Source organism: Rhinopithecus roxellana, chromosome 6, assembly GCF_007565055.1.
Source record: "Rhinopithecus roxellana isolate Shanxi Qingling chromosome 6, ASM756505v1, whole genome shotgun sequence".
Lineage (NCBI taxonomy): Eukaryota > Metazoa > Chordata > Mammalia > Primates > Cercopithecidae > Rhinopithecus > Rhinopithecus roxellana.
This window is the reverse complement of record NC_044554.1, coordinates 51033522-51060854: the sequence shown is the minus strand read 5'-3', so window position 1 is coordinate 51060854 and position 27333 is coordinate 51033522. Positions and strand designations below refer to the sequence as shown.

The 27333-nt window shown below is 42.5% G+C and overlaps 1 protein-coding gene across 3 annotated transcripts in view; it reads left to right on the top strand.

Moving 5' to 3' along the window:
• The window catches only part of MGAM (maltase-glucoamylase), a 119629-nt gene that overhangs the window by 62105 nt on the left and 30191 nt on the right, over window positions 1–27333 (top strand). For all 3 annotated transcript variants that reach the window (XM_030932136.1, XM_030932137.1, XM_030932138.1), the window contains 22 exons: window positions 1657–1811; window positions 2462–2630; window positions 2895–2991; window positions 3746–3858; window positions 5044–5169; window positions 6312–6440; window positions 6696–6806; window positions 7135–7197; window positions 11672–11806; window positions 12594–12681; window positions 13463–13601; window positions 14420–14553; window positions 14672–14706; window positions 14799–14915; window positions 15638–15786; window positions 16403–16487; window positions 17660–17716; window positions 21902–22026; window positions 22930–23018; window positions 25041–25090; window positions 25501–25668; window positions 27133–27285. In XM_030932136.1, coding sequence (XP_030787996.1) covers window positions 1657–1811; window positions 2462–2630; window positions 2895–2991; window positions 3746–3858; window positions 5044–5169; window positions 6312–6440; window positions 6696–6806; window positions 7135–7197; window positions 11672–11806; window positions 12594–12681; window positions 13463–13601; window positions 14420–14553; window positions 14672–14706; window positions 14799–14915; window positions 15638–15786; window positions 16403–16487; window positions 17660–17716; window positions 21902–22026; window positions 22930–23018; window positions 25041–25090; window positions 25501–25668; window positions 27133–27285 — 2487 coding nt within the window. The remainder of the gene's footprint in view (window positions 1–1656; window positions 1812–2461; window positions 2631–2894; window positions 2992–3745; window positions 3859–5043; window positions 5170–6311; window positions 6441–6695; window positions 6807–7134; window positions 7198–11671; window positions 11807–12593; window positions 12682–13462; window positions 13602–14419; window positions 14554–14671; window positions 14707–14798; window positions 14916–15637; window positions 15787–16402; window positions 16488–17659; window positions 17717–21901; window positions 22027–22929; window positions 23019–25040; window positions 25091–25500; window positions 25669–27132; window positions 27286–27333) is intronic.

Below are 27333 nucleotides of genomic sequence, written 5' to 3'. Positions count from 1 at the left end.
TCATTATCCAGAGAGCAGTGAGAAATCATTGAGGGAACAATGAGACCTGCCCTGATTTTCATTTGGAAAAGATTACTGTGGTTGCTGTTAGGAAAATGATTGGGAGAACAAGAGTGTATGCAGACAGACAAGTCAGGAGGCTACTAGTTAGGCAGGTTGGTTGAGGAATTAGGTTTGGACTAGACACTGGAATGCAGGTGGAGAAGAGTGAACCTGTCTGAGGTTGAGAAAGTTGGGTTACAGGATCTGGTGGTTGATTGCAAGCAGGTGACAATGGAGAGGGAAAATCAAGAATGATGACCGTGTTGGTATCTTGCATCTTAATATGGATGGTGCTGACATTAACTGGAATAGGAATACTGAAAAGGTTTGTGCTTGATCAATGTCAGATGATATGTTCATTTTGGGATACTGAATTTGAGATTTCTGTATATAGCCATCAATATGCAGTAATTTCATTCCTTTCCAAGATTTAATTGCATTTAAGGACTAGGATCGGGCTAGCTATTATGTCTATTTCTCTATTAAACTAAGCTTCTCAAGGACAGGAATGTGCCCTTTCTTCTTTGTTCTTCTGAAATCGAATACAGAGCCTGGCAGATAGTTAGCGGTGTAATGTTATTGACATAGTAAGTGAAAGTGATCAGGACATTGTTGCATTACCTGAAAGATTCTTTACAATCTGTCATCAACCCGAATTCTGAGTTCTTGTACATCCTCTAATGCAGGGAAGATGCTCTTGTATGTCTGTATCCTCATCATAGTGCTAGCATGTTGTAGGCACCTAATGGGTTTTAAATGAATGAACTTCCTTGGAGTTCTAGCCTTAACCATTGCCTACTTTACCTCTTGAACACAGAGTAGCTGTTTCCAAAATATTTGTCTGTTTCTGGCCCACATTTCTCTGTGGTTGTTATTCTTCACCAGTATGACTTGATCTCCTTTCTTTGTTTGGTTAATGACTACTGAGCTTTTAAGACTCATCCTGTATTTCTCCCATGGACACCATCTCAGTCTCCCAGAAACAATGTTAGGCATTTTCTTCCCTAGAATCTCACAGCACTTCTACATAGCTCTCCCTTAGCACACATCACCCAGGTGTTGTGAGCTGCTCTATTTTACTTCTCATTCGCATGTGAATTTTGTAAAACCATAGCACTTCCTTATTCAGCTCACATCCCTAGTGTCTTGTGCAGTGTGTCAGGCAGTGATGTAGTAGGTACTCGTGAGTCGGTTTAGATACCACCTTCAGCAAGGACATTCTGATTATTTTAATCAAATAGATTTCATTTTGGGGAGACAGGTTTTTTTCAATTCAGAAAAATTTTCAGGTATTTTTATATACTCATATACCCCAGAAAATAACCAGTAACATATTCATAAATACGACACTGATTTGAGAATAATTTTCCATGTTAGCACCAATGTCCCATAGAGTATATTAATGTAATGGAGGCCTTAATAATGAGAAATGACAGAAAAAATGTTTAATCTGACATTGTTACTTGTTATGTTAATTCAATCTCAGATATCATAAACCCAAAGAAGACAGAAACATAGCATCTGAACTTTTTGTCCAAAAATAAAAAAGGTTCTGCTAAGGGTATAGGTTTCAAGAGCACTATTCTTGCCTAAAATCGATTTCCTCTGGCCTAGATTTATGATCCCAACAACAATCGGTATGAAGTTCCAGTTCCTCTGAACGTACCCAGGGTGCCATCCAGCACCCCTGAGGGTCAACTCTATGATATCCTCATTAAGAAGAATCCATTTGGGATTGAAATTCGCCGCAAGAGTACAGGCACTATAATGTGAGTGGCTTCTAGTGTGACTCAGAGTTGATGTCTACCTGTGCCTTCGCGGCCAGGTCCATCGTCCTTGGATGTATCCTGGTTCCAAGCATCACATTGTCCACTTCCAGATCCATGGATGAGTTGTTTCCTTCAGACCTGTTCTCATGGGAAATCTTTAGCATTCTGGAAAGAATGACTGAGGCAGTTGAGTGTGCCTGAGGATTCATCCAACAAATGTTTATGGGGTGCCTTGTCTAGAGGAGGTGCTGCTCCTTGTAGACAGCTGAGGGTTCTCTTCTCATGACAACCAATAATAAGTAAACATCACTTTGAGTGCTATGTAGAAAATGTGCTGAGGGGTGCAAGGGTGGAAGGCGGAGCTGGTGTGGAGTGGTCCCAGCTGTGATGGTGAGGTGTGCTTGGGTTTGTATTGTGGAGGACCACTGAAAGGAGGCAGTGACAGTGGGAAACAGATGAATGAAGAATAGCTCCTGGGCTTTTAGTGAGGATTTCTATGATATTTTAATCAAACTGAGTATCTATTTTGTTTTGTAGATGAACAGGTTCTGAATAAAAATCACGCATTTGTTGTCCTTGAAAAGTCAGCTGCTGGAAGCAGAAAGAAAAGCCCATTTTTTCTGTTTCAAATCTGCCTTTTTGTGTTTCAGTTGGGACTCTCAGCTCCTTGGCTTCACCTTCAATGACATGTTTATCCGCATCTCCACCCGCCTTCCCTCCAAGTACCTCTATGGTTTTGGGGAAACTGAGCACACATCCTATAGGAGAGACTTGGAGTGGCACACTTGGGGGATGTTCTCCCGAGACCAGCCCCCAGGGGTAAGGACAGAGCATTTGGGATCTGTGTCTCTGTTTCTCTCCACCCACACTACTCATGCTTCGGGCTTCATCTTCCCAAACTCCACTTGGTCGTCTCATTCTGGTTTTAGATGAGTGGGCCAATTCTCAGGCTTCTTTGTTTCACATGTTTAATTGATTTCATGGAGAAAACTAGACCCATATTAGCAAACACTTTTATGTTGAGTTTCTTTCTCAGGTGTAATATCTTTTAAACTCCTACTGCTTCTCCCCATGACTTTCCAGTACAAGAAGAATTCCTATGGTGTCCACCCCTACTACATGGGGCTGGAGGAGGACGGCAGTGCCCACGGAGTGTTCCTGCTGAACAGCAATGCCATGGGTAAGGCCTTCCAGCACCTCCCTTATTTTGGGGGCTACCAATCATGCTTGAGTCAGTTTGGAATGTGTTTAGCCTAATTCTTCCTTGAAGTCAAAATTTTCATTTTACGGGCATTGTTGTTTATTTTTTCTTTGTCTTTAGCCTTTCTGTTTATTTCAGTATAGGATCATGTGATAAGAGGATTTAACCCAACTCATATTTTGGTAAAAATCACATAAGAAATGATAGTAACACCACGTGGGTCCCAAATATCCTGGAGGCCAGCTCGTGGAAGCCAGTTATATAATTTGACTTAGGGTAAAACTATGGGTCAGAGAAGTTAGTCTAGGGGTATCAGGGTGTATGGTACATTGAAAAATTACCTACCAGGTACTATGTTTGCTATCTGGGTGACAGGATTCACACCCCAAACCTCAGCATCGTGCAATATTCCCATGTAACAAATGTGAACGTGTACCTCTTTATCCAAAATAAAAGTTGAAGTGTAAAAAATAAATTCTATATGAGAAGAATGACAAAATATGGTAAAGTACCCCAAAGAGAATCAAACCCAGGAATAGGACCTGTAGACTTCCACTGATCTTCTTCAGTTCTGTGTGAGTGTGATAGAAAATGCCTGTTCTTACCACTCTGTGATAGGGAGGGAGCAGGAAGACGGAGAATGTGTGGATTTCAGGGGTGATTCGTGATGTGGAAGGTTTCCCTTGTGATGTGGAAGGTTTCCATCTGGCTTGGCATTTTTCTTCATTTTCAGACGTGACGTTCCAGCCCCTGCCTGCCTTGACATACCGTACCACAGGGGGAGTTCTGGACTTTTATGTGTTCTTGGGGCCAACTCCAGAGCTTGTCACCCAGCAATACACTGAGGTAGGATGAAATCCAGCAGTTTATCAAGCACTTATGCAGCACATTCTGGGTGCCAGAGCCTACATCCATTAGTATAACTCTCAGATGATAACTGGAATTATTGGTCTTTCTTGGAGAGAGATTATAAAATAAGAAAAAATAAATACATTCTGATTATCATTAAATGTATAGCCTCTGTAAGCATTGCAGAGGAGCAGAAGATATAGTGGTACTAGTGGTGGTGATGATAGTGATAGTGTGGTGGTGGTGGTGTTTGTGGTTATGGCGTTGGTGATGGTGATGATGGCAGTAGAGGCTGACGGTGGGGATGCTGATGTGGGAATGGTGATAATGATGGTGATAGTAGTGGTAGTGGTAGTGGTGGTGATGGTGATGATAGTGGTGGTAGTGGTGGTGATGGGTGTATTGGTGATAATGATAGTGGTGGTGATGGTGACAAGGGTGTGGTTGAGGATGATGTTTGTGGTAGTGATGGTGATGATGATGGTGGTTATGGTGGTGGTGACAGTGGGGTGGTGTGAGGAGTGTGATGTTGGTGATAGTGTTTGTGATGATAGTGGTGATGTTGGGGATGGTAGGGGTGGTAGTAGGTTGGTCGTGATGGGAGTGAAGGGTAATGATAATGGTAATGATAGTGGTGGGGGCACAATCATGCTACTGGTGGTGATGGTGAAAATAGTGATGATGGTGGTGGTGATGATGGTGATGGTGACCACGACCATGGTGGTTGTGGCAGCAACAACAGACACTTATATACTACCAAGCGCACATCACTGATTTATCACTTGCTGCATGTTAGAGCACTTCACCCGTATTAACTCATTCATGCCTCACAGGAACGCTATGAAGCAGATGCTATTATTATCCTTTATTTACAGATGAAGAAACTGAAGCACTAAGAGATTACTTAATTTTTGCCTAAGGTCACACAGCTAGAAAGACTGGAGCCTGTACGCGAAGCCAGGCATTTTTCTCTGATTCTGGGCTTCTTAATGAGTTACCTACAGTGTCTCTAGGAACAGAGTAACATCAGATTTTCCATAATTTTTAAGAAGGAACTTAAGTCTAGCAGAAAGCTTTCAGTTGTCTAGATTGGGCATCGAAAAATATTCTTGTTACTTGATGTAAAACTTTAATCTGGTGTCTCTTTTCTGAGGACTAATATTTTCTGTCTATTTTTTCTAGTTGATTGGCCGACCTGTGATGGTACCTTACTGGTCTTTAGGTTTCCAGCTGTGTCGCTATGGATACCAGAATGACTCTGAGATCGCCAGCTTGTATGATGAGATGGTGGCCGCGCAGATCCCTTATGTACGTTCTCAGTCGTGGCTCTGGAGTTTCATAAGTAACCCAGGTGCCTCTGTGTCTGGGTTCATTTGTCCAATGTTTGTGGGATTCTATAGAGATAAAACGTTATTTTTCAGACAATATCACAGTTAGCCTCACCCCAGCACAGTAATACAGATAAGGGTGCTTGTTTCCATCTTCTAGAGATGGTAGCTCAAGACTCACCGTGATTTCCGAGAGAGGGAGGAGATAGGCTGGCTCCAGGGCTCTTTCTGATATCTCTTGCTTTCTTCCATTTCTTTCACATGATTTCAAAACATTTGTCAAAACGTCCTTGGTTCCATAAGACTAAAGGATATCCCACAGTTCTTTTACTTAATTCTTGGAAAGACTAACCACAAATTGGTCAGACAATTGTCTATGTGAATACAACCTCAGTTCCTGCATCAGCTCTGAGCTAATAACTGATGGATTACACAGATCCTGGGATGAGTTTGCAGAGGAGATACATATGGAAATAAACTTTATTCTTCAATGGAGGATGGGAGGGGACCCAGTCATCAGATAATTGATTCCATGAACCATCCCACATTTAATTTTATCCCACTTTTCTATTGTTTACAATTGTTCCATTAGTGGAACATAGTGTTTCCATTAGTGGATAGTGAAATGCAATATTACAGTCTCAGGAAGAATGTTGTGTATGATTACCCTCAAGATTCAGTATTCCAAAGCAACTATACATCTTTGCTTTGTTTTGTAGTAGATTTACCACTAGCCCTGGATAATTAACAGTATTTTTCCTCAGTGTGAACCACTGATACCAGGGGAAGCCTCTTGTAGGAGGTCATCACAATCACACCTGATATGGGCAATTTATAAAGCACTTTCCAAACCAGTTTTTTTTCTTATCCTCAGAATAGCCATGCTAGAGACACATTCTTATCCTATTTATGCTGACTTCGATTTTTTTCTATCTTGTCACTGAACATTTAAAAAATTAAGTGGATTTCCCAGCACCTGTACCTAACAAATGGCAGAGCTGGGATTTGAAAGCATCAACAAGAAGCTGTCTGGAATTCCACCATGTGTAGTGGAGGGTTGTTCTCCTGTAAAGCTTGAGCGTGTACAGCAGCAGCCACTCAGCTCCCGGTGTCCTCCCGCAGGATGTGCAGTACTCAGACATCGACTACATGGAGCGGCAGCTGGACTTCACCCTCAGCCCCAAGTTTGCTGGGTTTCCAGCTCTGATCAATCGCATGAAGGCTGATGGGATGCGGGTCATCCTCATTCTGGTTAGTCCTAATGTGAATGTGTGCGGTCAGTTTGGGAGCAGGTATGGGCTTTGGTGGAGAAAGAGTTATACTTTATTTCCATGTTTCAAATAGATAAATTGAAGTGCAGTAAGAATTCTGTATTTCCCAGGACTCACAGAAACTCTACAGTTCAGGAAGAAGCCAGAGAGTTCGCCCTGGAGGGGTTTTCCTTTATTCTGTTTCTCTTCATTCTCTGGCTTTGGTTTTCCGAACTGACTTATGCTTTGATTTCAGGATCCAGCCATTTCTGGCAATGAGACACAGCCCTATCCTGCCTTCACTCGGGGCTTGGAGGATGACATCTTCATCAAATACCCAAATGATGGAGACATTGTCTGGGGAAAGGTATAATCCTCAGGAATGATCCACTAGTCTCTAGCCTGAGGGTGGGTCACGGTTAGTGGGTCACAGGCCTGTGTATGTTATTTTTGGCATTTTCTATTTTGGCCCAGGGTCTGAAGCTCTCCTTTTCTCAAACAATATTTGTTGATACAATTAATGACTTTTAAAGTAATGTAACATGTTATGGGATTCACTTTTCTTTTATGTCAATCCTACATGATAATCAAAGTATCATTGCTCCTAGGACATGGTTTATACAACAGTTTCTTCGGAAATCCTATGTAAGGGCAACTGTCTCGTGCATCGCTACTGTGCGTGTTTCTCTCCATAGGTCTGGCCCGATTTTCCTGGTGTTGTTGTGAATGAATCTCTAGACTGGGACAGCCAAGTGGAGGTAAAAGGGTCTTTGTAAATGTGGGTGGAGTCAGGGTTTCTAGGCAGGGGCAGCCCTTCCTGGGATTCTGGACATGCCTGTACCGTGGACATGGACATGACAGGGGACAAACACTTAGGGGATGTGTCTTGGGTGTCAGTCTGTGCCCATTACCTTATATGGAGTAATAGTTTACTGTCCACTGGGATGTAGATATGTATTATTATCCTTGGAATTCAAGACCAGAGAGTTTAAATTATTTTTCCCCAGTTTTAGGTGACAGAGTGGTGATTTCAATTCCAAGGCTGTCAGATTCCAAAGGCCCAGGAAATTTCCACTGGGTGATACCTCCTAGAAGTGCCATCTTTTCCCTGGACTGGCGTACTTACTGTTGCTGCCATGGTTTTCTCTTTCTAACAGTCTTCAACCCTGGAAGACTGACTAGGTCTTTTTCTTTGTATATCTTTCTTTTTCTCCCCCATGAACAAGTTCTCCATCTTCACATTTATAAGTCCTCCTCTGAGCCCAATCCTTCCTTGGGTTTCTCAACTTTGCTTTTATCTCTCAGTTTCCAGCCTTATTGTAAAACCTGCTCTCTCCTGGCGACGGTTTGTTGCTTATAATGGATCCAGGTAGCCCATGCTTCTGGACCTGAATTTTTTTCCAGATTCACTAAGCATTTCTTGCTTGAATGAATAGATGGCTCCTTACAGGTCTAGGAAGCCTACAGCCCCATCCTCTGGCCAAGATGCGTGTCTCCTAAACTGAGGCAGCCTTTGAGCTTTACTATCAATTTTTGTGACAGTTCCCACAGGCAGGGTTGTTGGGATGGGGCCGAGGACTTCCTGGAGAGCAAGTACCTTGCCCTACCTCTTGAGCTGTTCTTCAATAATGGTTATTCTATCTGGTCAGGAATGGTAGCAGGGCACGTGTAGCCTCTGTGACCCCCACAGGAGAGCTGAGGAGACAAGGAAAAGGCCTCTTTTCTAGGACATCTGCCAGGAATGAAAGGGACAAAGAAGCTGTCCTGTGCAGTCAGCAATGTGGTGTATGTTGTAGAGTCTAGACACTCTCTCAGGATCAAGTATTAATCAGACAAATATCCATATTGTGAGAACAAATCTCAGCAGTTGTAAATTCAGTTAGCAGCCACTCAGAAGCCCAGGGGCGAAGACCTCTTTTGGGGGTTCTTTCTACATAATGAAAGATTGTAGCCCATGGAGAGAGGTGCAGGAGAAACACTCATCACCAGGAATGTGACTGGCAAGAGTTAGGCCAAAAATTCATGCCTTATCCAGATAAGCTGGTTTTCAGGGCAAGTGGTGAGTCCTAGAGGGAAAGACATATATTAGATGCAACCCCAAAATCTGGAGCGTGAGCCTGGGACCTCAGACAGCTCCAACAGGGTAGTGAGAGCAGAAGGTACTGCAAGCCTGTGATGCCTACTTCTCTGTTGTCAGTCTCTGACTTCCTGGATGCAGTTGGCAGCTGTTGCTCTTTTCAATTTAAAATGAGACACTTGGGACCAGGTTGCTTGGCTATTGGACTCCATGTCTTTATTTTCTGTTGGTAAATTCAGTAAAACAATACAAACAAAACAGAAGCTGTGGCAGGTTTTGAAGATTGACAACAATGAGTCAGACTCAGTTCAAGGCTGTTTTCCTTTTATCTAGTACTGAACAAGTATCTATCTATGTCTGTCTATCTATCTATCTATCTATCTATCTATCTATCTGTCTGTCTATCTTCTATATCTATCATCTCTATGTATATGTGTGTATATGTATATGTATGTATCATCTATCTGTTTAGCATCTTTCTGTATATGAATCTGTCTTATCTATTATCTATCTATCTGCCTATCTTTCTATATTTACCTATCTATCCATCCACCCACTCTATCTAATCTATTTATATATCTATCAATCTATCCATCCACCCACTCTTAATCTATTTATCTATCATCTGTCTCTATCTATACCTCCACTCTATTTACCTATTTATCTATCTAACTGCCTACATCGATCTATCTATCTTTCTGTCTGTCTATGTATCTATCTATGTATCTATCTATGTATCTATGTATCTATCTATGTATCTATCTATGTATCTATCTATGTATCTATCTATCTATCTATCTATCTATCTATCTATCTATCTATCTATCATATCTATCCATTTACCTACTATATCCACTCTATATCTATCTATCAATCATCTATCAGGTAAGTATTCAAAGGAGAAGACCTAGCTTCCTGTCTGCTCGTCACTCCTCACAGGAATAACTAGAAGCTTAGGGGTCCAAGCAGCCCACTTGGACACAGGAACCTGCCCAGCCAGAGAAGTTCTGGGTCGTTGGCTTCCTGACTTTTATCAAGTAGTCAGGTACTACATTATGAGCCCCACAGCTCAGCAGCCAGTAGGAGCAACACTGCCACCTTGAGGCCATTTGGAAATCTGAGGGCACTGTTGGTTATCACAGGGACACCAGGTGGCATTTAATGGGCAGTAGGCAGGGATGCCGATAGCTCTGATTGCAGGGAATTCTCCACAAAAAATCTTATGCCTCAATGCCAGTTGGGTTTCTGATAAGAAACATTCATTAGGGGATTCACATAATCTTTTAGGTAGCTCATAAGAGATTATTGGCAGATAGAATAATTGTAACTGTTAGGTTGGTACACAGGTAATATTTGCCATTACTTTTAATTCCAAAACTGCAATTACCTTTGCACCAATCTAATATTTATATAATTAATAGTGAGACCCACTTGATGAGGCTGGTGAGGATGAAGCCACTGATGTCCAGGCCTGGCTTCGCTGAGCATAAATCAGCCAAGAAGCCTATGAAAAGCAGATTTCTGAGTCCAAAGCTCCAGCGATTTAATTCAATAAGTCTGTGATGGGATCTATGAATTGCGTTTTGTAGCATATGATGTGCTACAAAAAGACTGCTAGGTGAACCTGAGGCCCAGTGTGTGGGTGGGTACATCACTGTTTGAAGACTGGAGAAAGTGAAGGCAGAAGCCACAAGGCAAAACTTGAATATGGGCAGGCAAAGCCAGCACCTTGGAGAACGGCAGAACATTTTTATGAAGTTGGTAGGGGTTGTCCGAGCAGTACTTAGGGAAGTTCATATGTCATGGCTGGACAGTTTCCCCATGTGTACCCCGTATGGGATACAATTCTGACTCAGATGTGGCTGATACTCTCTTTATTCTAATTCTCCATCCCCTACCCATTCCATTGTTTCTAACCCTGCCTGATCTGGAGCTCTCAGTTTCTGGTGAAAAGTTCTCTTTGTCAGGTTTCCTCGTTTCTACTTCCATTTCCTCACAAAAGGCATCCCTGGCATGCCCACTTCTCTCAAGATTCTGCGAGATGTGACCCACTGTCTTATCACGTCCTTGACAGCCAGACCCATGCAGGCTGATCTGTTTCTGTTTTCTTGTGTTCCTTCTTTTGCCCTTTATCTAAAAATCTGGGTTCCTACCTGACTTTTATCTGTGGTGTATAAGAACTGGAGCTCCCCTAGACCAAGTCCTCCTTCTGTTGCCTCCCCCACCCTCCTCACCAGCATTCTTTAGCTCTTTAACTCTTACAGTGGTGTGATTAGCATAGAGGAGGCTATTTACTGAGACATACAAAGGACCATAATGTTCCATAACAAACAACATGAGTGTATTAAAATGTGTGGCTATTTATTTGCTGCTTCTAAGTGGTGTGAACCCACTATTAAACATTGAGTATTTATTTTGTGTCAGGTTCTAAGCTGAACACTGTGGACAATATAAATATCACTCAGAAGAATATAAAACATACTTCCGACTCTCAAAAATCTAAAATGTAGTTAGTTGTATCTTGAATCTGTCTTTCATATAAGTGAAGACACAGCTTTTATTATTTGAGGGAAGAGGAAAATAAGGGGAAGTTGATGCATTCTCTTTAAGTCCTCTCAATTTATGCTCCAACAGCTGTAGTTGTCATGTGATTCTGAAATTGTAGAAAACCCTGAGGCATGGTGGTCTAGTATACTGAAATGTAATCTTACCCCTTCCTCCCCTCTCTCAGTGGGAATGACATAGGAGGGACTCCCTGGGTGTTTCTTCTTAACCTATTACCATGCGTCTCATGTCTGCAGTCTCTCCCTGGCTTTGTCTTTGAGGAGTGCTTAGGAAATGGCAGGACTGATGTTGAGGGTTGGACATCGAATACGTGAGGTCACTAGTTGAGGTCATTGATTGTCGTCAACCATGTGTATATGAAGAGAACAGTTTTTGGATGTTTTCCAAATGCTGGGAAGGTGTGCAAATTGCACTAATTTCTCTTCTCATTCTACATTTCTCTAATTAGTTAATAACATTATTTAGGCCCTGTTCAGGTCATCTGTCACCATGCAGTTCAGGTATCTGTGTGAGTTGCATTCTCAGTAAGTGTCTGGTTTGCTGTCTTATATGTTTGTGTGGGACATACAAATTATATTTATTTTTTACAGCTATATCGAGCTTACGTGGCCTTCCCAGACTTTTTCCGTAATTCAACTGCCAAGTGGTGGAAGAGGGAAATAGAAGAACTGTACAACAATCCACAGAATCCGGAGAGGAGCTTGAAGTTTGATGGCCTGTGGATTGTAAGTGTGTGTTTCTGTGTCTGTGTCCCTGTGGCACATGTCTATCTTTGTGTGCCTGAGTATATGTACCACTGACCTTCAGTCAAGAGGATAGTCATTGTCCAAGGAACACTTTGGATATATCAGACACTTCCTTCTCTCAGGAGGGGAACAGCCCTGATAGACCGTGTACCGGACCTAACGTTCCTACTGTAAAACCTGTCAGACCAGACCAGGTGTGGTGGCTCACGCCTGTAATCCCAGTACTTTGGGAGGCTGAGGTGGGCAGATCACCTAAGGTTGGGAGTTTGAGACCAGCCTGACCAATATGGAGAAACCCCGTCTCTCCTAAAAATACAAACTTAGTCGGGTATGGTGGGGTATGCCTATAATCCCAGCTACTTGGGAAGCTGAGGCAGGAGAATCGCTTGAACATAGTAGGCAGAGGTTGTGGTGAGTCAAAATCGTACACGTGCACTCCAACCTGGGAAACAAGTGAAACTCCGTCTCAAAAAGTGGAAAAAAAAAAAAAAATCCTGGGAAGCAATTTACTAGGAATTTCTTGGAAATTTGATTGCCTCACAGCCACCTGGGAAGAGATTTATTTCTTGAAACCTCTAGCCAGTCATTCTGTAGGAGTGAATCAATCTTTCCAGCCAGTTCTCACCAGGATTTGATAAAGTTCCCAGGGCTGGCATCTACAGGGATTACTGGATGTTGAACAATGTATTCACTGCTTCCTTGGCTCAGAATTGGCCGGACATAATTATCTTAAAAAGTGAGGTATGTCTGTGTTTGGCATTTCTAGGATATGAATGAACCAGCAAGCTTCGTGAATGGGGCAGTTTCTCCAGGCTGCAGGGACGCCTCTCTGAACCACCCTCCCTACATGCCACGTAAGAACCCTTGGTCTCCTTGGCTGGCAGAGCTAGGACTGGAAAGATGGCCACTGGAGGAGCCCAGAGGCCAGGTTTGTGCCTGCACAGCTCAGGGCACATCCTCATGGCTGCTGTGGTTTACTGGGGACCAGAGACAAAAACGCTGCACTTGCTTTACCCAGATGGGCATGTGCAAGTGTCTAGACTCATTGAACAAATTTCTTGAAATTTGTCCAGAAAGCACTTAGCAGTGCTCATGCCACAAAGGATTCTCACAGCTAGGTTTCTTAGTTTTTCGGCTTGTGTGAATTCCATCACAGGAATTTCTTGTGTCATCAATGGGTGGGAATTATTGGCTTCCCCTTATGATGGAGCTGATGGACTTTGGAGTTATACTTGGGTTCATATCTTGGCTCCAGAAATTGTTCTCTCTAGGAGTTTTGTGACTTTTCACCGATTTTGCAATATTTCCAAATCTTGGTTTGCTAAACTGTAAAAGACAGATAATGATATCTTCTTCATAGAATTATGGACATAATCAGTGCCTGTCATGTAGTATTCGACAGCTGTACGTTCTTCCTTACACCTCTGCTTTCTTCAGTGAACTTGGTGTTGGAAACATTGCAGGTGCCATTGCAGCTCAGAGCTGGGGGCTCTGTTCTCATGTCTCTGGGAAGATGGAGAGTGACACAGGCAGGACTCAAGTTAGTCTTAAGATCCAGTGTCCAATCCCTTGAGGAGAGGTCAGGGATAAACAGAATCAGGGCTGGATTTTACCTCACCCGTTCTTCCTCGTCAGATTTGGAGTCCAGGGACTGGGGCCTGAGCAGCAAGACCCTGTGCATGGAGAGTCAGCAGATCCTCCCAGACGGCTCCCCGGTGCAGCACTACAATGTGCACAACCTGTACGGGTGGTCCCAGACCAGACCCACATACGAGTGAGTCTCTGCCTTCTCCAGCTGTCACAACCTGGAGGGATTGCCAGGGACTGACATAGCCACCCTAGTTTTCCTTTCATTCTCCATTCTAAGGGTTAAGAAGATTCTCATGACAACCGTGTAATGATTCTTATTAAACACATGCTCATTGACATGGAGCCAGGCCCTCTGATTAAAAGGAGGAGGACAGATTTAAATAAGACATGGTCCCACCAGTGAAAAACTTAATGATCCTAGTGGGAAAGACACACATGGAGACACCATAATGGTCACACAGGGCAGCCGGCGGTACAATAGCTTTAGTTACAGGAGGTGAAGAGAACACAGAGGACTGGGCATCTCTCCCCTTTATTTCAAAAGTAAATAATATTTTGTATTTTGAGTTTTTTTTTTTTTTTTGGCCATTCTTGGTGGAGGGTAACTGGTATTCTACCGAATTAGCACAGTCCCGCTTTGCAAGCTCAATGAATGATACGAATTCTTCTAAGGACAGTCTTATAATCTTCACTGTGTTCCTCCTCAAATATAGAAAACTATGTATTGAGGAAACCAATAGCAAGATTTAGTAATTCCTTACTATTTTTGGCCACTCCTGTGAGTTCGCTACAGTGAAGTTCTTTGTAAAGCACTGTGAGAACAGGTGACTGATTGTCTCCATCATCTGGGATCAGTGGAGTCCCCATTACAGCTCAGACTCCCATGTTCCCTCCAATCACGCAGCAAATATTGACTAGGCTCAAGGGCTCTGGGAGCAGAAGCTTTCTGGCCTTTGCTCCCTGGCCGTGCCCTCAGTTCACCTCCTGTCGCCCTCCAACCAGAGCCATGCAGGAGGTGACGGGACAGCGAGGGGTCGTCATCAGCCGCTCCACATTTCCGTCTTCTGGCCGCTGGGCAGGACATTGGCTGGGAGACAACACAGCCGCGTGGGATCAGCTGAAGAAATCTATCATTGGTGCGTGGCTCCTTCCCAGGGCCTGTGCCGGTAGGGCAGGGAGTTGGGATCCTTGGGGAAGAGGTGAGGAGGCAGGTGGTGAGAGCCTGGTGTGACACAGCTGTGCTTCCCATTGCAGGCATGATGGAGTTCAGCCTCTTCGGCATATCCTATGTGAGTGTCCTTGGGATCCTCCTAAGCACCAAGAAGGTGGGGACATCTTTCAGAAATCATCAGCAGGCTTGTTTTATTTCTTCTTGTTTCAGACAGGAGCAGATATCTGTGGGTTCTTTCAAGATGCTGAATATGAGATGTGTGTTCGCTGGATGCAGCTGGGGGCCTTTTACCCCTTCTCAAGAAACCACAACACCATTGGGACCAGGGTAGGACAGTGGCTCCTACTTCCAGTGTTCTATGTCACTAGAAATACAATCTCCATTTCCGAGCTAAAATTAACGCAGTCTGTATTTCCTGGGATGTCTTTTTAAAAAGTTATTTATTTATTTTCTGAGATAGGGACTTACTCGGTTGTCCAGACTGGATCGTGCCGTGTCCCAATCATGGCTGATTGAAGCCTTGACCTCTGGGGCTAAAGCGATTGTCCCACCTCAGCCATCTGAATAGCTGGGACTGTTGACACATACCAATGTGCCCACCTAATTTTTGCATTTTTTGTAGAGGTGGGATCTTGTCGTATTTCCCAGGCTGGTCTCGAACTCCTGGGCTCAAGTGATCCACTCGACTCAGCCTCCAAAAGTGCTGGGATTACAGGCATGAGCCACTGCACCCTTACAAATTGTTAAGCCCTGGTGTCTCAATGAACTATATCCCTCAGCATTCTTCAGATTATTATTTTTTCCTGTATTTTAGGCAGAATTGTACCAAATGTACCAAAAAGGATGTCTTACAGTGAGATTTTATCAGCTGTCCTAGGAGAGCTTCAGTGACTCTTTTCAGTCTATTGAGAGTATTCCCTGGGCCTCATGTATAGTTTTCTTTTGTTTAGCTGTGAGGGATCTTCAGTTGGAATAAGCTTTCAGTGACCTTCTTAAATCCCCTAGAAATTCCAGGGCGAGCTCCCAACACTGTTCTCTTTCTTCTTTAGAGACAAGACCCTGTGTCCTGGGATGCTGCTTTTGTCAATATTTCCAGAAATGTCCTGCAGACCAGATACACCCTGTTGCCATATCTGTATACCTTGATGTACAAGGCCCACACGGAGGGTGTCACTGTTGTGCGGCCTCTGCTTCATGAGTGAGTGTCCAGCAGGGATCCTGATGATTAATGAATGACTTATTGCATTCTATATGGTAGCAGTTGCTATACACAATTCTTCCAAATTGAAGACATGATTGCCTTTTACATGAGCTCCTCAGGCGCAAAGCATACTTTATTGCTGTCTTTAGCACAGTGTTATACATACCACAGGTCATGAGAAAAGGCTTTTTATTGAATGAACAAAACTGAAGTGATGCCATACAGCATAGAATAGTTTCATTCCCATTTGGCTGTGCAAAGACCTATCTATCTTTTGTCAGTTTGGTTATATGGACCCAGGTCACAAAAGAAGGATTTCAGCAAGAGATTTGAGGGAGGAGTGTCATCCTTACGTTTAAAATGTGAAATGCTTAAGAAATGAGGTAATAGTTTACAGGAGAGAACACATCTACATCCCAGCATTTCTGAAGTTTGAGCCATATCCCATGAGGAGAGCAGAGGCTGGGTGCTCCCGATGAAGCCAGGCCTAGGGAAAAAGCAAGGATGGCTCAGGGGCAGCTGGATTTCCGACTGGATCTGAACTTAAGGAGCTTCTTGAGTCTTGGGATGGGCTCTGTTGGGCTCTGTTGGGCACCTTCATTTCCCTTTCCAGGTTTGTGTCAGACCAGCTGACGTGGGACATAGACAGTCAGTTCTTGCTGGGCCCAGCCTTCCTGGTCAGCCCTGTCCTGGAACGTGTGAGTATGGAGGCCTCCGATGTGGGGAGGATCCCAGCTGTGAGGCTTGGAGAAAAGGACAAGGAGAAGAGACCTGAGCTGGTGGGGATCCTAAGACATAGTTTCTTATTTTCCCTGTGTCTCTTCCTCTCCTTCTGAGCTGAAGTCCATCACTTAGGTGTTTTGGGCCTCAGCTCCTTCATCTTTAAAATGAGCCTAACAATTCTGGTTCATAGGATGATCAAGAAGAAAACACCTCATGGTATATTCAATGATACAATCGTTTCTTCATTAACTAAAATAAGGAATAGAAGGTCAGATGGGGGCAGTATTGTAAAGAATTTGCAACAGTCCTCTAGCGCTATTACAACTCTTCAGAAGGATTACTTGGCAATGTGTGTACTTGTATTGCTGTTGGCTACCCCTTCCCTTCCTCTGCAGGATTACCTCCCAGCAGTAAAAGCCATTTCTTTACTTCTGTTGTTGATTAGGCTTCTGATTAAAATACCAGTTAATTGAACCTACCCCCTGTGTTCTTTTCTTTTCTTTTTTTTTTTTGAGACAGAGTCTCTATCTGTTGTCCAGGGGGTACTGTAGTAATGTGATTTGGCTCACTGCAACCTCCGCCCCCCGGGTTCTAGTGATTCTCTTGCCTTAGCCTCTCGAGTAGCTGGGACTACAGGCACGTGCCACCATGCCAGGCTAATTTATTTTTATTTTTATTTTTAATAGAGAAGGTATTTCACACTGTTAGCCAGGAAGGTCTCGATATCCTGACCTCATGATCTGCCCCCCTCAGCCTCCCAAAGTGCTGGGATTACATGCGTGAGCCACCGCGCCCGGCCCCAAAATCTTACTGTACCCACAAAATTTTCTTCTGCCAAACACAACCTCAGTTGTTTGTCTCTTATGAGGAAATGGGGTAAGTCTATGTCTATAAGCAAACAGTGATTTATTTTTTACCGAAGTCCTGGATACCAAAGTGCTTTATGAAAGCCACTTGTTTTGGGTAGACAAAGCTCCCGTTTAAAAAAGAAAACGGGAAGAAAATTGCTCCAATTGCCAACCTCTCAAGACATGAGGCAGATGGGTCCAAAGTCATCACATTTATTTCACCTCTTTCCTAAGCAGTTTGGTTTCTCTGTCCTGGAAAATGGTGCCCACTGCCTCACCTTGTTTGTGTTTCATTGTAGAATGCCAGAAATGTCACTGCATATTTCCCTAGAGCCCGCTGGTACGATTACTACACGGTAAGTTTTTCTGAGTGTTTATATAACGTGGGAATATGGTAGAGTCCAAAGGCTTTAGATCTGATGGACCTTAGGTCAAATGCTGGCTCTGTAACCCACCTGCTGTGTGGTCTTAGAGAAGCCACTTTAACCCTTCTAATCTCAGTTTTCTCACCTCCAAGTGGAGTAAGACCACTTCCCTCATAGAACCATTGTGAAATGACACATAAAGCATCTCACTCAGGGTCTGGATTTTTGTGGGTGTTCTCTTTGTGTTAGTTTTTAATATTTCCTTATATCACTGCTATTTACCATGTTGTATTAAGGCAGATGCCAGCCAACATTTGAGATTGTGTTGCAAACTATAGTTTTTGTTTTTAATGTTGATATCTTTGCCTGCTGTAAGTTTGTAAGCATAGAGGCCGTTTTGTCTCTTTTTATTAAATATCTCCTTCCATAGCATAGATGCTCAAAGAAGGGCGATGCACATAATTACCTAAGGCACACAAGTGATTAAGCAATGTGCAAAACACACACAGAGGTGTGGTACTCAACCCTTGTGAGTCTAAGCAGTACAAGTCCATTAAAAATTAATGTGCAAAAATCACAAGCATTCTTATACACCAGTAACAGACAAGCAGAGAGCCAAATCAGGAATGAACTTCCATTCACAATTGCTTCAAAGAGAATAAAATACCTAGGAATCCAGCTTACAAGGGATGTAAAGGACCTCTTCAAGGAGAACTACAAACCACTGCTCAGTGAAATAAAAGAGGACACAAACAAATGGAAGAACATACCATGCTCATGGATAGGAAGAATCAATATCGTGAAAATGGCCATACTGCCCAAGGTAATTTATAGATTCAATGCCATCCCCATCAAGCTACCAATGAGTTTCTTCACAGAATTGGAAAAAACTGCTTTAAAGTTCATATGGAACCAAAAAAGGGCCCGCATTGCCAAGACAATCCTAAGTCAAAAGGACAAAGCTGGAGGCATCACGCTACCTGACTTCAAACTATACTACAAGGCTACAGTAACCAAAACAGCATGGTACTGGTACCAAAACAGAGATATAGACCAATGGAACAGAACAGAGTCCTCAGAAATAATACCGCACATCTACAGCCATCTGATCTTTGACAAACCTGAGAGAAACAAGAAATGGGGAAAGGATTCCCTATTTAATAAATGGTGCTGGGAAAATTGGCTAGCCATAAGTAGAAAGCTGAAACTGGATCCTTTCCTTACCCCTTATACGAAGATTAATTCAAAATGGATTAGAGACTTAAATGTTAGACCTAATACCATAAAAACCCTAGAAGAAAATCTAGGTAGTACCATTCAGGACATAGGCATGGGCAAGGACTTCATGTCTAAAACACCAAAAGCAACGGCAGCAAAAGCAAAAATTGACAAATGGGATCTAATTAAACTAAAGAGCTTTTGCACAGCAAAAGAAACTACCATCAGAGTGAACAGGCAACCTACAGAATGGGAGAAAATTTTTGCAACCTACTCATCTGATAAAGGGCTAATATCCAGAATCTACAAAGAACTCAAACAAATATACGAGAAAAAAACAAACAACCCCATCAAAAAGTGGGGAAAGGATATGAACAGACATTTCTCAAAAGAAGATATTCGTACAGCCAACAGACACATGAAAAAATGCTCATCATCACTCGCCATCAGAGAAATACAAATCAAAACCACAATGAGATACCATCTCACACCAGTTAGAATGGCAATCATTAAGAAGTCAGGAAACAACAGGTGTTGGAGAGGATGTGGAGAAATAGGAACACTTTTACACTGTTGGTGGGATTGTAAACTAGTTCAACCATTATGGAAAGCAGTATGGCAATTCCTCAAGGATCTAGAACTAGATGTACCATATGACCCAGCCATCCCACTACTGGGTATATACCCAAAGGATTATAAATTAGTCTACTACAAAGACACATGTACACGTATGTTTATTGCGGCACTATTCACAATAGCAAAGACTTGGAATCAACCCAAATGTCCATCTGTGACAGACTGGATTAAGAAAATGTGGCACATATACACCATGGAATACTATGCAGCCATAAAAAAGGATGAGTTTGCGTCCTTTGTAGGGACATGGATGCAGCTGGAAACCATCATTCTTAGCAAACTATCACAAGAACAGAAAACCAAACACCGCATGTTCTCACTCATAGGTGGGAACTGAACAATGAGATCACTTGGACTCGGGAAGGGGAACATCACGCACTGGGGCCTATCATGGGGAGGGGGGAGGGGGGAGGGGGGAGGAGGGAGGGATTGCATTGGGGAGTTATACATGATATAAATGATGAATTGATGGGTGCTGACGAGTTGATGGGTGCAGCACACCAACATGGCATAATTATACATATGTAACAAACCTGCACGTTATGCACATGTACCCTAGAACTTAAAGTATAATAAAAAAAAAAAAAAAAAAAAAAGAAATGAGGAAGCAATGAAGAACTCCTTGTTGCGTAGTTTTCTTGCTAGTATGATTCCCAAAGACTCAGCTGAGAAGTCAGGGTCTTCCAGGGCAGCTCTGGGGTGGTGGTCTCTTGCTGGGACCCTGACAAGTCAGATCCTGATTCTTGGGGAAGAATCAAAGGAGATATTTCCTTTGTTTCTAACCAGGCCTCTACTTCTGATTTTCTGAGGAGAACATAGTTGAGGGCTGGCAATACAGCAAAGGGGTACAAGCAGGGAAACAAGAAGCAGAGCATGTGCTGGCCCCTTTCATCCAAGGGGATTGCAGTGAGATTAGGTGAAAACTGGAGAAGGAGGTACAATTTTGTTCCTTCTCTTATCAGTCCACTGGAGCCCAAGTCCTCGCCACTGCCCCAGGCTCCCCTTCCTGATCCTAGTCTGGATCTGCCCTTAGGGTGGTAACATGTTAAAGCTCTGTTGTGTGCTTCCCAGCCAGGCCTTCCCTAGGAAGGGGTGGCCAGCTTTCTTTAAGTGAGACTGGCCTTTATCCTGAGTGTGCATGTTGAGTCTCCCATTCAGTAACAGAAGATGTCTTTGATTGAAGAGGGAAAGACAAAAGAAATCATGGAGCAAACCGTTTAGAAAAAGATGAAATTGGGCCAGGTGCTGTAGCTCACACCTGTAATCCCATCACTTTGGGAGGCCGAGGTGAGCAGTTCACAAGGTCAGGAGATCGAGACCATCCTAGCTAAGATGGTGAAAGCCTGTCTTTACTAAAAATACAAAAAATAGCTGGCTGTAGTGGAGATCACCTGTAGTCCCAGCCACTTGGGAGGCTGAGGCAGGACAATCGTTTGAACCTGAGAGGCGGAGGTTGCAGTGAGCTGAGATTGTGCCACTGTACTCCAGCCTGGGCGATGGAATGAGCCTTTGTCTCAAGAAAAAGAAAAAAAGAAAGAGATGAAATTTTTGATGTTTAATTAAAAAGGAAGATGAATCTCATAGTTCACATTAATGAAGAAGTGTCACCTTAATTAATCTTCCCAAGTTTGGGTACCTATTACTCGTTCTAGAGCACAGCCTGGCAAACTGTGTCCTACAACAAAATCTGGTTGTTAGCCGATTTGCAAATAAAGTTTTATTGGAACACAGCCATGCATATTTGTTTGCTTGTTCTCAACAATAACAGCTTCTTGCCTGTAAAGTAGAAGCTCTCAAATGAGAGGATTTTGCCTACCAGGGGACATTTGGCAATGCCTGGAGATATTTTTGGTTGTCACAACAGGGTGCGGGTGAAGAGGCGATGCTGCTGACATCTGAGGATTCTGCTGAATATCAAAAGGCACAGGATAGCCCCATCACCAGAGAATTGTCTGGCTGCAAATCTCAATCGTGCTGAGACTGAAAAGCCCTGGTCTAGTTGAGAACATGTAGGATGGAAGGATGGTCCCTTAGGTTAGGTTTCTGATTCAGGTGAGAGAGTAGCACCTCTTTCTGTCACACATCAGGCAGATGTAGTTTGTATGGTGGAAGCAAAGGCATAGACCCTAACAAGATATGATAGCAGCCTTGCGAAATTTCATGCAGCACTGGGTGAATGCAGAATGGGTAATGGCAGGTAAGTGGTGAAGGGTGATGAGCAGGCATAAGTTCAGAGGGGAGGATGAGATGTCTGGCAGGATGAGTTGTTCAGGGAGGGGCCTGTCCTCTCCTTCTTCATCTCTTACCTTCTTCTGCCCACAGGGTGTGGATATGAATGCAAGAGGAGAGTGGAAGACCTTGCCAGCCCCTCTTGACCACATTAATCTTCACGTCCGTGGGGGCTATATCCTGCCCTGTCAAGAGCCTGCACTGAACACCCACTTAAGGTGAATGACAGGACTCAGATTTTCCTTTACATGTCAGTTAGCTCAACAATGTGTAATGAAGTTCACCAAAACGTAAGCATCACTCTCAAGCCCACATGCAATATTATTCAGCACTTGTTTTTCTTTGTTTGCTTGTTTGTATGTTAATCTTTTTTCAGACTCTATACTCTGACTAATTATTAATAACCCTTTGAAGTCTAAGGGAGTGAGATGATAGGTCTCAGAATGTCATTTTTAATCTCCCATCTGAGATGAAGTCAAAATAGGAACAGCCACAATTCACAACAGCTTTGCAGAAGCTGCTGTTTTAGAACTGTATCCGATGGATTTTGAAAGACTGTAGTTCATGTCCTTCCTTAAACCCTTTGAATTTCTTTTCTTTTTTTTCTTTTTGAGCTGGAGGATCGCTCTGTCGCCCAGGCTGGAGAGCAGTGGCAGGATCTCAGCTCACTGCAAGCTCCGCCTCCCGGGTTCATGCCATTCTCCTGCCTCCGCCTCCTGAGTAGCTGGTACTACAGGTACCCTCCACTGAGCCCAGCTAATTTTTTTTGTATTTTTAGTAGAGACGGGGTTTCACTGTGTTAGCCAGGATGGTCTTGATCTACTGACCTCGTGATCCGCCCGCCTCGGCCTCCCAAAGTGCTGGGATTACAGGCGTGAGCCACCGCGCCCGGCTGAATTTCTTTTCAAAACACGCTAACAGCCAGGTGATCAGCCTCCTTCGTTTGCCAGGACTGTTGGAATTTTAGTACGAGAAGTCTCCCGTCTTGGGGTGCTTCTCATTTCTGAGAACCATCTGCTGCTAGTATCTTTCCCAGTTTGAAATTTGATGGAAATATTCTCAACTCAGTTGGCAAAATTCTCTGACTCCTGTCTTTGTCTCTTGAATCTTGTTCCCCACAGTCGAAAGAACCCTCTTGGTCTTATCATTGCCCTAGATGAGAACAAAGAAGCAAAAGGAGAACTTTTCTGGGATGATGGGCAAACGAAGGGTGAGTGCTGTTACGATCATGTTGCTGTTTCCAAACCCGCACCTGTGACTTATGGTCCTTCCCTCCTGCTGGTCATTGAGCTGTGGGAGAAATCTCAGCAGGCACAGCAGCAGGAGTCACTGAAGTATTTTGTTTCTGGTCGCACCATTCAGGGATAGTGGTAGATGAACTGCAAATGAACAGAAAGTACATTTGTACCTCTAATAATTCTCCCCTTAGCCAGTGATATCTATAATAGGCTCTCATTTTATTGTCAGTAGGTGCTTAGATGAAAAGGTTTCAAGACTGTTCCCTAATTCAATGTTAATGTCTTCCTCCCAAAATTCTTATGAGCAAATGTTGGCGATATAAAAATCATGCCCCTGCCAGTGAGGCAGTGAGAATATACTGTTCCAGTGTGTACTCATCTAGCCATACATTTTAGCCTATTGGTGGCTCCCATATACTAACAATTCTTGTGCTTCAAGTTTAGGAAATAGATTTCCTTGAAGCATATTCCTTGGAAGCACTTGGAAGGGAATCTTTGCAATGTTCCAGTAGGAAAGAGAAGGAAAAAACAATGGCTTGGCCTTGGAGACGCTTGTCCATCTAATCTAATATGTAGATTAAAATTTATTTATTTATTTAGTTGTAAAATATTTAGTTGGCAAATAAAGATTGAATATATTTAAGAGGGACAATGTGAGGATTTAATATACGTAGGCATAGTATAGTGATTACCACAGCTATTTTAATGAACACATCCATCACCACCAATGCTGCAGACTGGATCCCCAGAACTTAGTCATCTACTAACAGAACATTTGTACCCTTGACCATCATCTCCCCATTTTCCATGGCTGCAGGCTCTAAGAACAACTGTTGTAGGCTCTGCTTCTAAGAGATGGACTCTTTTAGATTCCACATATAAGTGAGACCATGCAGTATTTGACTTTCTGTCTCTGGCTTATTTCACTTCGTATAATGTCCTCCAGAGTCATTCATGCTGTTGCAAATGGCAGAATGTTCTACTTTTTATGTCTGAAAAATATTTTACTGTATATACGTCCCAGAATATGTTTATCTATTCATCCACTGATAGACACTTAGGCTGTTTTCTTATCTTGGCTACTGTGAGGAAAGAAATTAAAAACTTAAATGTAAGGGCTAAAATTGTAAAGCTCCTAGAAGAAAACATCGAAAAAACCTCCTTGACGTAGTCTTGGCAGTGACTCTTTGGATATGACACCAAAAGCAAAGGCAAAATGACAAAAAGGTAACAAGCATGACTACATCAAATAAAAGGCTCCTGCACAGCAAAAGAAACAATCAACAATGTGAAAAGGCAAACTACAGAATGGATAAAAATCTTTTCAAACCATATATCTCAGAAGAGATTAGTATAAAAAATATGGAACTCATGCAACTGCAAAAGATCCAGTGACCCAATTACAAACTGGGTGAAGGACCTGAACAGTTGTTTTTCCAAGGAAGACATACAAGTGGCTAACTGGTATGTGAAAAGATGCTCAACATCAGGAAATGACAGAAATTGCAAATCAAAAATCACAGTGACATATCCCCTCACACCTGTTAGCATGGAAATCGTAAAAACGGTAAGAGATAAGTGCTGGGGAGGGTGTGGAGAAAATGGAATTTTTTAGACTGTTGGTGGGAATGTAAATTATTACAGCTGTTATGCAAAATAGTATGGAGGTTCCTCAGAAAATTAAAAACAGATCTTCCCTGCAATCCCATGAAATCCCGCTTCTGGGTGTATATCCAGAGAACAGGAAACCAGTATCTTTAAGAGATATACTCACTCCTCCCATATTCATTACAGCATTATTTGCAACAGCCAAGGTATGGAAACATTCTAAGTGTAGATTGATGAATGAATACAATGGAATATTATTTATGCATAAGGAAACGGAAATACTGCCATTTGTGACATGAGGATGTAACTGAAAAGAGTGGGGGTGTGAAATCTGTTTTTCTGTGGTGGGCAAGCCAGAATCTGACTTGACTTTCTCTCACTTGCAGATACTGTGGCCAATAAAGTGTATCTTTTATGTGAGTTTTCTGTCACTCAAGTGAGTAACATATTTTTCTGAATCTTAGGTGTGGGCTTTGGACTGACCATTAGCACATCTGTGCTTGTGTATATTGTATATGTGTGATTATATCTGTAACTTTATAGGCATTATTGGCTATGAGTGAGCACATTTCTCTTTATGATTTCATCAGAGTTTTCAAAAGAAGGCATTAATATAGCAAATAGCATTTGTAAATACAGTTTAAAAATATCTGTGTGTTTTTATGATTGTTTAAAATTAGAGGATTATCAAAATAATTTTGCATTTCTTGAGCACACTAGTAGAGAAAGCAGAGAGGCATTCAGGGCAGTGGGAGTATCCGGTCTGGAATGGAATATTTGAGTGACTTGAGAATCTGTGTATTACAGACATACCTTTAGGCATAATTGGACTTAATTGTTTTGCAGAACCGCTTGGAGGTGAATATTTCACAATCAACCTACAAGGACCCCAATAATTTAGCATTTAATGAGATTAAAATTCTTGGGACGGAGGAACCTGGTAATGTTACAGTGAAACACAATGGTGTGCCAAGTCAGACTTCTCCTACAGTCACTTATGATTCTAACCTGAAGGTAAAACCCCATTTTGTTGAGATGGTGTATTGAGAATTCTGCGTAGTATCATGGTGTTCGTTTTTGCCAAGGGTGCATGGGTTCTTGAAGGAACAGAGCAACCATGAGGCCTATTTTGGGGAAGTTAGAGGACTGGGAATAAAATGAGGTGGCCAGAGATAGAATGAGTTGGGTGTTTCCCTTCTTATTTCCTTCTCTGCCTCTCAATGTTCTTCTCTCTCTAACTGATTTCACTTCCTTTTCCCTCCAATAGAATTATAATTGCAATGAGGCACAAGAAGAGCAAAGTTAGGAAAGTGGGGAACAGCCTTACATTATTAGACTGTGAAAATTATATGACTGGAATAGCATAGATAAGATTCAGTTTTGAAAACGAGGCGAGTTTGCATAGGAAACTTGTGGTCAGATTTTGGAGGGTCTTAGGTACCAACTTTATTTAATTCTCAAAGGGCCTCACGTTGATCCTTGAATGAAGGCTGTGTTACTGTGTATGAGCATTGCTGGGAGTGGGAGTGGGTTTTGAGGACTAGTAGAACAGGGAAATACAAGATGGTTTAGACTGGGAGGAGACTGGGAGAAGGATGATAAATTTAAAATGGAATTTTATTATTCCAGACAAGTGAGAACTTGGGAAGTGCTGTTTAAAGAAATGTCAAAGATAAGAAAAGTATATAGAAAATATTAAATATTTGAATGAATGGTAATCAAGGAAGGTTTCAAAATTGTAGTCTTTGGGGTTACAGAAACGAAGAGGCTGGGGTGTTAAAATGCAAAGAAATATATGATTTTTTTCAGCCTCTCAATTTTGCTGTTGCTAAAATTGAAACCCAAAGAAATGAAACAGAATACCCGACTTACCCTGATGTGATTATTATGCATTGTATGCCTGAATCAACATATTTTATATAACCCATAAATATGTATACCTACTATATACCCATTAAAATTAAAAATTAAAGAAAGAAATCATTTGTTCAATGTTCTATGGAAATGAGGACATGATAACCAGATCATATGATTCTTAATGCTGTGTTCTTTCTACCACTCCACGCCAGTGTGGGATACTGGTTTGGGGACTGGAGAGCAAGGGGATCAGCTGACTTTGGGTGACACCATGTGTCATGCTAAAGAGGAAGTGCAGAAGAGAGCCTGCGTGACAAGACACAGAGGGCTAAAAGGAGTCAGGGCAGAAAAGAATAAGGGGTGATCATGATGGGTTTTATTTGACCGAGTTGTTTTCTTTATTCTATGTACAAGATTCTGCTAGAGAGGAGACATTTGCCCTGTTGCTGCTAATTAGATTCCCCCAATGTGCAGTTCTCTTCTTATAAGCTAAAGACATACGTTGGCTGGATGGTTGAATGTCTGGTCTAATTTCTATTTTTTTTTCTTGAAAAAAGCCTCAGATCTTGCAAGGCCTATCTCCTAAAGATGAATTTCCTTGTGATTTCTGCATTCCTACAGGTTGCCATTATCACAGACATCAATCTTCTCCTGGGAGAAGCATACACAGTGGAGTGGAGCATAAAGATAAGGGATGATGAAAAAATAGACTGTTACCCTGATGAGAATGGCGCTTCTGCAGAAAACTGCGCTGCCCGTGGCTGTATCTGGGAGGTAACTATGCTGCTGGGGTTCAAGTGCATGGAAATCTTCACACCTAAT